This window comes from Sorex araneus, chromosome 5, assembly GCF_027595985.1.
Source record: "Sorex araneus isolate mSorAra2 chromosome 5, mSorAra2.pri, whole genome shotgun sequence".
Lineage (NCBI taxonomy): Eukaryota > Metazoa > Chordata > Mammalia > Eulipotyphla > Soricidae > Sorex > Sorex araneus.
In genome coordinates, this window is record NC_073306.1 from 11,745,991 (window position 1) to 11,759,726 (window position 13,736).

General features: G+C 47.7%; 1 protein-coding gene across 1 annotated transcript in view; it reads right to left on the reverse strand.

Annotated features, from left to right (window-relative positions):
* CACHD1 (cache domain containing 1) overlaps window positions 1-13,736 on the reverse strand; it is a 247,408-nt gene that overhangs the window by 134,703 nt on the left and 98,969 nt on the right. Inside the window, exon 2 of the mRNA XM_055138282.1 lies at window positions 10,464-10,526. Coding sequence (XP_054994257.1) covers window positions 10,464-10,526 — 63 coding nt within the window. The remainder of the gene's footprint in view (window positions 1-10,463; window positions 10,527-13,736) is intronic.

Here is a 13,736-nt window from a genome sequence, read left to right on the forward strand (position 1 = left end):
AGCGCGGCTTCTGTGCTAAGTCGTGGGGAGCTGTGACCTCTCAAGGTCTCCTGTGAAGTTTGCCTTCTAAAGTTTACAGCTTTCCCGCTAGACCTTACCTAAGAGGATTAAAAACAGATTAGGTTAGCATTCTTCCTCCTCCCTAGCAGCCTCTTTTCTCCCTCGTGCAGCCGGATCGTCACACTTTACCAGCCTTTCCTGGTCGGCAAACAAAACACAAAATAAGCGCATAATCTTCCTGAAAACCGCCCTGCAGAACTGTGATCCTCATTTTTATGGCAATAATTCACACAGACATGGAAAAAAGTTTGCTATGTGCCCAAATGAAGATATAGTCAATGGCAGGAAAACGGGTTTGGGGGGAAAAATAAATTCAGAGCCGGAAAGACAGTCCAAGAGAAAAGGCGGGGGCCTTGCACGCGGCTGTGCTGGCTTCAGCTCTGCTTCAAATCTCCAAGCACCACATGCGTCACCAGGGTCCTACTGAGCAGAGTCCAGAGTGGTTCCTGCGGATCACTAGATATGGCCCAGCCTCACACCACACACACACACACACACACACACACACACACAAGATTTTTGTGATGGGAAGGAAAGAGAGGGGGGGGGGGAGAGAGAGAGAGAGAGAGAGAGAGGGAGAGAGAGAGAGAGCGAGAGAGCGCAGGTGGGAGTGAGGGAGGAAGCCCAAAGTATGAGGCATTTTAGTTCTGCACTCCACGTTTCCCCTACAAGGGACAGTCCAGAGATAGGCGGCACTTCCTGACCTTTCTGGCCCTGTCTGTGTGTTCTCCGACACTTCCTGACCTTTCTGGCCCTGTCTGTGTGTTCTCCGGAAGCCTCCGCCAGCTCTAAAATCCTAACACTTCTTGGGAGTGGGAGGGCCTGGAGAGACAGCACAGGGGTTACCTTGCATATAAGTGACCTGGGTCCAATCCCTGACACCCACAAGTCCCCCTGAGCCCCACCAGATCCAGCGGTCAGCCCCTAGCACCGTGGAGAAAGGCCCCCACTAAACAAACAAATCCCAAGAAACATGACGGGGCTAAGAAGCCGAGACACACATTTAACACACCCAGCTGCCAAAGGGTCATCTTCTAAGACCTCTAGTCAAAATGTCTTTTCCAGCGAAGGAGGCATCATTGATCCCAGCCCAGTGCTCTGGAGTCACCCCTGCAGTGCTCAGGGATCAAACCTGGGGCTCCCGCATACAGACTGCACTTCATCCCTGGGTGCTACCTCCTAGCCAGCCCCTAGTCAAATTATCTTCGGGGAAAGCTATTTTATGTTTGTAGCCTACGTGGAAACTCTTCTTTCACAGAGAATCTTTTTTCTCCTATAAATCGATAGAATTTTGTGCACAAATTCATCATTTTGACATGGTCCAAATTCTTTTTTGTTTGTTTGCTTAATTTTGGGGCCACACCCCGCGGTACTCAGGGCTTACTTCGGGCTCTGCACTCAGGAATCATTTCTAGTGGTGCTCCGGAAACCGCATGAGATGACAGGGGTCAAACCCGGGTGGGCTCCATGCCAGGCAAATATCCCTCCATGCCATCTCGAGGCCTACTTATTAATTTTTTTTTTGTGTGTGTGTGGGGTGTCACAACTGGCAGTGCTCAGGGCTTACTCCTGGTTCTACACTCAGGAATCACTCCTGAGGGTCCAAATTCTATTTTTGGGGGGCGGGGGGAAGAGTTGTTCCCTGCCCCCCCCACACACACACCCAGCAGTGCTCAGGAGAATGTCATCCAAGCAGCTCGGGGAGGAAGGTCAGCCCTTGCAGGCTCTCTGGGAAAGGGTACAGACTGGTTCCCTACCATTTCAAGTTATGGAGAAAAGAGCAAAATGGACCTAAATTATCTCAACATCTCAAGTTATCCCATTGCTCATCGATTTGTTCGAGCGGGCACCAGTAACGTCTCTCATTGAGAGACTTTCTGTTACTGTTTTTGGCATATCCAATACACACGGTTAGCTTGCCAGGCTCTGTCGAGGACCTAAACTCTATGGGAGGAAATAACAGTAAAAAAATTCATGAAATAGGAGCTGGAGTGATAGCACAGCGGGTAGGGCGTTTGCCTTGCACGAGGCTGACCCGGGTTCAATTCCGAGCATCCCATACGGTCCCCCGAGCACTGCCAGGAGTAATTCCTGGGTGGAGAGCCAGGAGTAACCCTTGAGCATCGCCGGGTGTAACCCAAAAAAAAAGGAAAATTCATGAAATAATAAACAATCACACCAGCAAGTTAAAGAGACTGAGGCAGAGTTTGAGCTATTTGGGTTCGGGGGCTGTGGGGGTTCTCCCCAGCTGAGCGGGAACACTGGCCAGTTCTGGGGCAGTTTGATGTCCAGGACTGGACCAAGGCCGTGGGCACACACAGCATCCCCCTGAGTGTTTTCCTTGGAACCCCAAATTGGAATTCAAAACAACCCTTTGTCATTCATTTGCTTTCTCCTTAATATCCTCATTGTGTTTTGCCCTTTTCATGGAGATTTCCAAAGCTGCTTCTGTTTTGTTCATTTTCCTCTTCTACAAAGAGGATCATTTAAAAATAATAAAGACCTTTTGGGGCTAGAGAGATAGTACAGCAGGTAGAGGGCATCTGGCCGACTGGAGTCCGATCCCCAGCATTCCAGAGGGTTCCCTGAGCCCCACTAGCAGTGACCCTGAGCACAGAGCAAGGAGTAAGCCCCTGAGCACTGCTGAGTGTGGTCCAAAATCAAACAAAAAGAACAAGGTGGATTTGGCAATTTTGATCAAAGGACTAATCTCTGGGGGGATGGGGGGAGCGGGGGGTACACCAAACACTGACCCCCGATGAAACAAAACCAGAAAAATAAAACCAAAAAAGCACTGTTGTCCCGTTGTGCATCAATTTGCTCAGGCAGACCCAGTAACGTTTCCATGGTGAGACTTGCTGGTACTGTTTTTGGCATATTGAATACGCCACGGGGAGCTTGCCAGGCTCTGCCGTGCAGGTGGGATACTCTCGGCAGCTTGCCGGGCTCTCTGAGAGGAGCTGAGGAATCGAACCCGGGTCGGCTGCGTGCAAGGCAAACGCCCTACCCGCTGTGCTATCGCTCTAGTCCACTATCAACAATACTGACAGAAATCATTATTTAGGAAAGAAAAAAAAAATCTCTATGCAACCAACTGCCGGTTCAAGCTGTTTCCAATGCCCAAAATTAATTTTATTTTTGTTGCTGCTTGTGGGGCCACATCCCAGATGCCAGGGAAGGAGCCCAGGCCTCATGAAAACCAAGAAAACCCCCCACCAAAATCCACAGCAATGAATGAAAGAAATGGATCAAAATCTTGCCCGCAAAGTCACCTCGGAGTCCAAAGGCAGCGCTGGTGATTTCTAGCAAATATTGAGGCAAGGAAGAACCTACATCATGATTGATCAGAAAGTCAAGGAGAGGAATGTTTTCAAACTTTCTAAATCCAAAACGTAGTAAGGATGCAGGGGGGGAAAAAAAGTAGAAAATGGAAAGAAACATCAGGAGTGGGGGGGGTAGGGGCGGGGAGCAGGCAGCTGTTTAGCTCTTGGGGGCTGAGGGTTGTCCAGACTGTTCGGTGCCCACGGAGAACCCTGTGGAACCAGAGGTCAAACCCTGCTGCATACAAGGCCTGCACCCAGCCCTTTGAACCAACTGTCTCCCAGACAACCCCTTCCCCTAAAATCCTTTTTTTTTTTTAAATGGTGCTGGGAATCCATCTTTCAGACTCACACACGCAAGGCAAGTGCTCAGTGGCAGCGCCACCTGGACTAAATTATTAACTTAACTTAATAACTAGAGCACTTGTGAAAACGTGAGAGCAAGCTCTTGAAACAACAGTTTCAAGGTGGTCTAATTCCTTCTGGGAGCCAGGCAATTGCCGCAGGAAACTTTCTCCTTGTTTCTTTCCCGCTGTGCTTTATGTGCCTTGTTTTTCTGTCTTCTGGGGCTGAATATTTATTTTCCCTGATTTGCGCTCCGTTTCATACAATGCCCTTTATGTAGCCGCGTGACTTCATTTCTTCCAGAGTTTTCCAAAATGGGGGCCCTGGGGGTGGGGGCGTTTCCCCACAAGCACGTGTGAGCATCTGGGGGTTTGACTTTCCCGAGTCTGTGGCCAATTTCCTTGGCGGCAAACCCCAGATACCAAACTAATTAGCGATTTGAGACACGTTGTGAGGCAGTGCAGAGCCGTACTCAAGGTTCATGTAAAAGGAGTAATGAGAAAAGCCAAGGAGAAGTCTACACCGCAGAGGGCTTGTGGCAAGAATCAAGGATGGCAAAATGGCTTCTTCTTGTTTTAATTACTTTGTTCACTTAACTAGAAGATATTAACAACACCCTAGATTTACGGCCAAGTCACAGGGTCTGCAGGGAGAACTGCGTCTCACTAAAATTTATAGGGAAAGAATGTAGGATTCCAACATTCATTAATCCTGAAGGAGAAGTGATGGACAGAAAAATTCAGGAGAAAGCGAAAGGGGGAGGGAAAGAAGGGGAGAGAGAGAGAGAGAGAGAGAGAGAGAGAGAGAGAGAGAGAGAGAGAGAGAGAGAGAGAGAAGAAAAGTGTTTGCTATAGATAGGCAGGCAGGGGTAGCGGGTGGAAAATGTACACTAATGAAGGGATGGGTGCTAAAACACTGTATGACTGAAACCCAATCATGAACAACTCTGTAACTGTGTATCTCACTGTGATTCAATTAAACACACACACACACACACACACACACACACACACACACACACACACACTTCAAGTCCGGATTCTAAATATTACAAAATATATCAAAGCTAACATGAAAAAATGTGCTTTCTTTCCATCGAAATTAGAATATATCTAATACTAAACAACAGAAAAAGCACCTTTTCTGGGTGGTCCCCCTGGTCCTGTTGAGATAATACTGTTTGGAAAACTAGAAGGATGAGACCAGAAAAGGAAGAGAGAAAACGGCCAACGCTCTGGCAAGAAGGGGCAGAATCAAACCTCACTGAGAGGCCCTGGGTTTGATCCTCGGACAGAAAAACTGGAGAGTCCCAAAATGATCTTATATATCATTACATATCATGACAATCTTACCTATATGATTAGGTAGAGAACAGAAAACCCACAGATGGATCAGAACCAATGATAGGAAAGTATCCAAGGAGAGAGTACAGTGGGCAGGGCGCTTGCCTTGCCTGCGGGCAACCCGGGTTCCATCTTTGACACCCCATACGGCCCCCCCAGGCTCCACCAGGAGTACACAGGGTGTGGCCCAAGGCCACCATCTCTAAAAAAAAAAAAAAAAAAAAAAAAAAGAGGTAACTCGAGGGGCTGGATAGCACAGCAGGTAGGGCCTGCTATACCTTATATGTGGTCGACCCCAGTTCAATTTGTGGCAGCCCAGATGGTCCTCCAGGCTCCACGAGGAGTGATCCCTGGGTACCACTATATCTGACCCCAAATACCCACCCCCATCAAAATAAAAAATAAAGTAACGAGGTATAAATACAGAAAATGAAAACTACAGCAGTTATGGCTGGAGCGATAGCACAGCGGTTGGGCTTTCGCCTTTCACTCGGCCAACCCAAGTTTGATTCCTCCGCCCCTCTCGGAGAGCCCGGCAAGCTACCGAGAGTATCCCGCCCACACGGCAGAGCCTGGCAAGCTCCCCGTGTGTATTGGATATGCCAAAGACAGTAACAATAAGTCTCTCAATGAGAGACGTTACTGGTGCCCGCTCGAACAAATTGATAAGCAATGGGATGACAGTGACAGTGACAGCAGTTATAAAAAAAACAACTGAAATTTGATGTGTAATATAGATAACAAATTAAGTAATCTAGAAACAAACCCTCTTTCACCACCCCTGCCTGCCAATTTACTCACATAAGACTAGAACGGCCGTTGTAGTCTTAAATTGGCAGAAGTGCGTGATGACGTTTCAGGCTTATTAAGTTAATGACAGGCAGGGTGAGGAAAGAGATTCTCCCCAGATGTATCTGGAGGCTGGCGAGCCTGCCAGCTCAGGGCCTGGCAGGGCTTTCCTTCAAAACCGGACAAAGAGATTCTGAAATTTCTGTATCACTGTATCACTGCCATCCCATTGCTCATCGATTTGCTCGAGCGGGCACCAGTAATGTCTCCGTTGTGAGACATGTTGTTACTGTTTTTGGCATGTCGAATACGCCACAGGGAGCTTGCCAGGCTCTGCCGTGCAGGTGGGATACTCTTGGTAGCTTGCCGGGCTCTCTGAGAGGGGCAGAGGAATTGAACCCAGATCAGCTGCGTGCAAAGCAAACGCAGTACTGCTGTTCTATCACTCCAGCCCTTGAAATTTCTGAAATTCTGAAAATTTCTGAGATTCTGAAATTCCGAGGGCAGAGCAGAAGGTAGAAAATTCTTCTGGAAGAGCAAAGTGCGGCTGCTGTTTGAAAGAATGGGGCTGTCTTCGGGCGCCGGCCTGGATACAGGGATAGACCCAGAGTCCAGAGGACCAGAGGAACTGAGGACAAGGTGACCAACGGAGGGGTTTGTCCACAGACAATGCTAGAATGTTTGCAAGCACATTATGGAAAAAAGAATGAAACGGACACATACTTCCCATCCAACGCCCAAATCAAGTCCACGTGGAAACCAGTGGTAAGTGAAAACGGTCAAGTGTGAGAAAATGAGGGAGTATTTTTGCTCTTTGGAGTAGAAAAGAGTTCTTTAGCCAAAGGGGGGAAAAGGTGGACCCCAAAAGGAAAAGATCATTTTCAAAAATTAACTCTAGGGGCTGGAGCGATAGCACAGCAGGTAGGGCGTTTGCCTTGCATGCGGCCGACCCGGGTTCTGATTCCCAGCATCCCTTATGGTCCCCCGAGCACCACCAGGAGTGATTCCTGAGCACAGAGCCAGGAGTAACACCTGAGCGTTGCTGGGTGTGACCCAAAAAGCAAAAAAAAAAAAAAAAAACAGAACAAACAACAACAACAAAAAACCAACTCTAAATAGTAAACTTTTTAAAGCTACTATCGAAAAAGGAAAGAAGGGCAAGGCCACCTGGAGGGTTGGGCAGAGCCCAGTGTGCCAGTGGACAAGCGGGTCCTAAGCATTGCCAGGAATGACCCCGGAGCACTGCGGGGTGTGGCTCTTCCACTAAACTAAACATGGAATGCTCGGTAGCTGTAGCTCACTTCCGGTGCTCAATGCTACTGGCAAAGACATGGGACATTGTCATGCAAAATTCTCTTGGACACACATCTGAGTACTGTGCTTACCACATAGGTAACATGGGACACAAACGCACGTTAGCTATGGCAGCGATGCAAGGCGTAGCATGCGGACAAAAGAACACCAGCAGTGTACTTAAAATGTATATGCAGACCAAAAGTCAAACAAAATAATGTGGGGAATATACATATAAAATAAAATATAATATTATATATCTTAAAAGTTTAATATTTAATATACATACTTTTAAAAGGAAGTGAGTGTGAAATAGTCAAGTCTATGCTTTGCACACAGGACGCCTAAATCTGACCCCTAGTACTATAAAGTACCAAAAGGGCCACCAGAGAAATCCCAGCAAGGATCTTGGAGTGGGCGCTGAGCACTGCAGGGTGTGGGAACCCCTCCAAAAAAAAAAAATTACATCCATGCACATAGCAAAGGAATGACCTTGTATAGGCGGGAGATCTCCCCTTGAGGGTCACATCACAGAACACAGTAGCTGGGGAATAGGTTGAGTATGTCCATTCTAGTAACAAATCTCTTTATACTACATAGCTAAGATTTTGACAAGGAGGAAAAATTTCACAGTATTTTTATTTAAGGCAGCTGAATTACTTATTAGCCAGGATGTCTGACTAATTATGGTGTCTCTATCCACTTTATGGAGTTAGGCTAAACCATCATCATCATCATTATCATCATCATCATCATCATCATCATCATCATCATCATCATCATCCCATTGATGGTCGAATTTCTCAAGCAGTCTCAGTAACGTCTCCATTTGTCCTACCCCTGAGACTTTAGAAGTCTCTCTCTACTCGTCCTTCCCAACGATGCCACATTGGAGGCTCTTTGAGGGTCAGGGGAATGAGACCCAGCACTGTTACTGGTTTTGGCATATGAATACACCATGGGGACCTTGCAAGGCTAAACCATAGGCAAAATAACCTGAAATCTGCCTCCAAAATTGTAAATAAGAGTTTTCACATTTGATCAGGGCTCTTTTCTGGAGTCAGGTGTGGTCAGAGCAGCAGTACCGTGGGTCGGGTGCTTCCCTTAAGAGGTGGCTGATCCAGGTTCCATCCCACATATGGTCCCCCTGATTTCTGGAAGGAGTGATCTTTGAGTTCAGGGCTATGAATAAGCTCCGGGCACACCTGCGTGTACCCCCTACCCCAGCCCTTAAAGGAAAAGAAAAAAAAAGTTCAACTAAGAGAGACTGGAGAAAAATTAAAAGTGTATCAAGTAGAGAGAAAATTTCTCCACAAGCACAATATGTCGAGCATTTTGGAAACAAGCTCTCAACAGCCATGAAACCATTTATTATGTAGAGCTGGGGTTTCCTCATCTGTCATCAGGATACAATCTATCCATCAGGATGATTTGGAAAAAATAGGGTCGGAAAGAGAGTACAGGAGGTAGGGTGTGGTCTTGCATGCACCTGACCTAGGTTCAATCCTTGGAACCCCAATGGCCCCTTGAGCATCACCAGGAGTAAGCCCCGAGCACTGCCTGGTGGTATAGTTCAAATACAAAACAACCCCCCCCACACACACACACATCAATGAAATAACATATAGCAATTACCATGGCTTAGTGTTCTATAAAGAATCAGTTACGGGGTTGTGCTATAGCAGAGAGTAGGGCGTTTGCCTTGCACGTGGCTGATCAGGGTTCAATCCCAGGCATCCCATATGGTCCCCTGAGCACCACCAGGAGTAATTCCTGAGTGCAGAGCAAGGACCAACCTGAACATCGCTGGGTGTGACCCGAAAAGCAAAGAGAGAGAGAGAGAGAGAGAGAGAGAGAGAGAGAGAGAGAGAGAGAGACTTTGAAATTTGTTCACAGCTAGATGTAGAAAGCAATGAGCCAGTCCAAGGCAACAAACCCACTTTCTTCTTTGAGAACAGCTGAAGGAAGAACTTGTATCTGTTACTTCAAGGAAAGCAGCAAAACTGATATGCCCTAGATTAGCATCTTTAAGATGTGATCAAATGGCTTTCAGCGTCCCCAAAAGTTTCCTAGAATGTGTTTTTCGAGTAGAAATCTTTCCCTATAAAAGCCCTTATAAATTCCATGACCCCAAGCACTTCCAAGTTTGCTAAACGAAAATGAGAGAGGAATTCCAAGGAGCAGCTTCGATAGGACAAACCACATCACATTCACGACAATGCTCATCCTTTGGTTTTTAAATGATGTGAAGCAAAGAAAAACATGTACCTTGAGAACACAGCCCTACAGCAATTAAGAAAGAAAAAAAGAAAAAAACAATGCAAACTTCTATAAACAGGAAAGGTCGAAGTTCAAGATGAAACCACAGTAATGTATATAAATACATAATATCCTATACAATATCTTTGATGAGACTTGCAAAGCTTTTGCAAGTCTCATCACTCCTGACGTTCCATCAAATCAAGTGGCTGCTCTCCATGAGTCAAATAAAAGCACCATTTCCGAGCATTTAAACGATTATGCCTTCCGACCATTAGCTCTTTATAAACTGGGGCGACGCCTGGCTAGACTTTCCGTTTTAGCTCATCCTGGTTTTTGACTTAAGTTTCAAACTGAGCTTCAAGTTACCCATGGACAGCTATCCCATGTCATGGGCTGTGAGGATTTGCTGTAATGCAAACCCAGAATTCTTTTATTTTCTGTTTTCTTTCTTTTTTCTTTTTTTTTTTTTTTTTTGCCACAGTACTCAGGGCTTACTCTGAGCTCTGAGCTCAGGGGGTCACGCCTGGTGGAGCCTGTGGGGGCGGGGCAGAGGGGAGCCTCCGTGCAATGCCAGAGATAGACCCTACGGTGTCTGCATGCAAAACAAGTGCGGTAACTGCTGTACTGGTCCAAACCCTGAAAGGTCTTTACCTCAGGGGTTACTCTTAGCTCTGCACTCAGAAATTACTCCTTGCAGTGCTGGGGGGAGGCGGGGGGAGACCATATGGAATGCCGGGGATCGAACCCAGGTGGGCCGTGTGCGAGACAAATGCTCTACCTGCTATACTATAACTCCTGCTCCTCACCTGGGAATTTTCGAAACAGAAGGTCCTTCATTCTGTCGCGCTTCCGATGCACACCACAAGTAGATCCACATGACCCACTTCATGTGCTTCGGGAGCCCAGTGTCTGAGCTTTGTCACATCTTGTCAAGGTGTGGGCGACACAGAGAGGGGAAAAGGGACCTTCCTGGGGAGACGCCTGGAGGCTAAGAAAGTCACATTCCGAAGGGGTACAAGGACAAGAGTGTCAAGGACGAGTATCCGCTTACCTGCTGTACTTCACTCTCTCCATTGGATATTTTCTCAGTGTAAACAAAGGAATTGAATATCCGCTGCAAGGAAAGAAAAGGCACAAACGTTAGACTTTCTAGGAGCCAGGTCTCTTGGTCGGTCTCTCTCTCCCTCCTCTCCACACTCCCCACCCCCCCATGCATGTATGAATAATCTGCTTACAACACAAATAGAATCAAGTAGAGAAATTTAATTAAAACACAAGTTATTTCGGAGAAATCCAAATACCAGCCAAAGTCAATCACACTCATCGGAGCAATACACAGGCACTTCTGGGGTGAAACAAACCAGATGTTACACTTTATTTTTCATTTTCAAAAATACATTTAATTATAGATTTCCGGAGCCCATGCCATTTTATCCGACTGGTATAATCTGACAACGTTGTGTTTCTCATTTAAGCCCTGCACTCCCTGCATGCCGTAATTGTTTACAGACCCGAGAATCTAATGTAATAAAGCGCTTTGGAAAGGATCCTTTCCATGCTCCTCCCGTGGCTCTCTGCGCGGCCCCTACCTACTCCACATTATCTGTCACCTTTGTTACCCGAGCAGCCCCGAGGGAGACTCACAAAGCGAGCCAAGTATGTGTGGCCTTCAGAGAAGATCCAGTTTTCACACGCCAGGAAACACGGTGGCCAGGCCAAGACACGCATCCAAACTGGGGTCTGACACGCGGGCTCACTTGTATGGACTTCTCTAGGCCTGGCCAGGACGGGAAGCATCTCTGCAGACGGTTGATAACTTTCCCAGACACCGTGAAGATGGGCAAATGGAAGTCATAAAGGCAGTAACCACTCCTCCTCCAAAATTGGTCTTTTTTTTTTTGCTTTTTGGGTCACACCCAGCAATGCACAGGGGTTACTCCTGGCTCATGCACTCAGGAATTACTCCTAGCGGTGCTCAGGGGACCATATGGGATGCTGGGAATCGAACCCGGGTCATTCTCGTGCAAGGCAAACGCCCTACCCGCTGTGCTATTACTCCAGCCCCCTGGTTTTTCTTTTTTTAAAATGAGAATCTAAACACACATACAGAGATAGAGAGAGAGAGAGAGAGAGAGAGAGAGAGAGAGAGAGAGAGAGAGAGAGAGAGAGAGAGGACGCCTCCTCATTTGCCCTAAAGCTTTTTGCAAACACCATTAGGATGGGCAAATATGTCTTTTTTTTTTTTTAATTTTATTGAATCACCGTAAGATAGTTACGGGCAAATAAGTCTTAAAGGCAGTAACCACCCCACCTCCAAATTGTTTTTTCTTTTGTTAAAATGAGAATCCAAGCGCGCGCGCGCACACACACACACACACACACACACACACACACACACACACACACACACACACACACACACACAAAGCACAAAGCGGCCTCCTCATTTGCCCCAAAGCTTCTAAGTACCACTGGAGCCCTCCCGATGAGTAAGGAGTCAGACGCAGAGAGGGCCGCCAAACTCTCCCTTTTTCCTTTCGAGCCGACGGCCAAGGGCTTGTCAGCATCTGGGCCAGCGTCCCAGCCAGCCGACCACACCTGCACGGAGATGGTGAGCGAGGCAAGTGCCAAGTTCATCAAGTGCTGGGCAGATGAAGGCTGGTCGGGGCTGGGGGTGGGGGCCTGGGGACGGTAGGGAAGGGGGGCGCAGGGGAGGGGGCTGCAGGGAACAGAGCAAACCAAGGCGGGCAGGACTGCAATGCAACGGGATAGAATTACAGGCTGGAGAATCGGAGCTATGATTCATCGTAACTCGCCAACGTGCTGCTCATTCTTTCAGCAGATGTTTATTTTCCTTTCCTTTCCTTTTTTTTTTAAAAAAAAAATAAAGGACTTAGTTGGTAGGAAAACTACAGACATCTAGCATGGTAACCCTAATAATGATATAGGAATTATTCACCACGGCTTTCTTGGGGGCAGCCACTCTTAGGAGTCTGCTCTGTCAATTTACTTATTGAAATCTCATTTAAAAAAAAAAACAAACCTTATGAGGGACTAGAGAGATAGTACAGTCTTGCAAGCAGCTGACTCGGGGTTGGATTCCCCCTACATCCTATATGGTCCCCTGAGCCCTGCCAGGAATGAATGATCCCTGAGCACAGAGCCAGGAGTAAGCCCTGAGCATCTGTGGGTGCCAATTGAAAAACACAAACAAAAGCCACCTTTGTGAGTGGTGGCAGACATAGTACAAGGGTTATTAAGGCTTGCCATGCACACTGTAGACCGCGGTTCGAATCTGCCACATGGCATATGGTCTCCCGGGGTCTGCCAGGGGTCATTCAGGAGCACTGAGCCCCCTGATCACTGCCAGGTATGGCCCCTAAAACTCTCTCCAACACACACAGACACACACACACACAAGCTCGCATACACACACACACACACACACACACACACACACACACTCCTTATGGGAAAATCTAAGGAGCACATGGACTGCCAGGTGTGGCCCCTAAAACTCTCTCTCTCTCTCTCTCTCTCTCTCTCACACACACACACACACACACACACACACACACACACACACACACACGCACACACGCACACACGCAGACACACACCCTTATGGGAAAATCTGAGGATCACCTCATGGAATCTTAAGACTAGACTGCAGCTCAAAGGCGAATGACCAAGGCCCTAGGGAGTCACGAAGCTGACTGTGTCCCTGGGGATGCTGGGGTTTAACCCTGGCAGAGTGGCTTTCTCGGTGCTCCTAATTTGGTGTCTCAGGAGAATCTGGGGCAGGATGACTTGGCACCCAGGACGAACATGGCTGGCTGGCATCCGGACCAGAGCACAACGCAGATGAACGCCCCCGTAGGTGTGACTCCGAACTCCCAGCGGCTCTGAACCCTCCAAACTGCTCCAGAACGCGCTCGTTAGCAAAAGATGACAGGGGCTGACCTGACAGGGCGGCAGAGCCGAGCCCGATGTGTATTTATGATCATTATTCAACCTCCCTGGAAATATTCTGTCGTTTCAATGCAAACAGATTAATCCACTGGATTGTGAAACTCTGTCTCAGATCTCACTGCGGGTGTTTCTCATCAAAGAACACCGGGAGTTTGAACCCTGCACACACACACACACACACACACACACACACACACACACACACACACACACACACACGCTTTGGAAAAAGGGATTGTGCACACAGAGGGGGAGGAGGCAGCAGGGGGGCTTCCCTGCCTCCCTGTCCACAACCCCGAGATCCCAGCTTCCTGTCCAGGTCGCGTCCATTCCCAGATCCAAGCTCCACCCT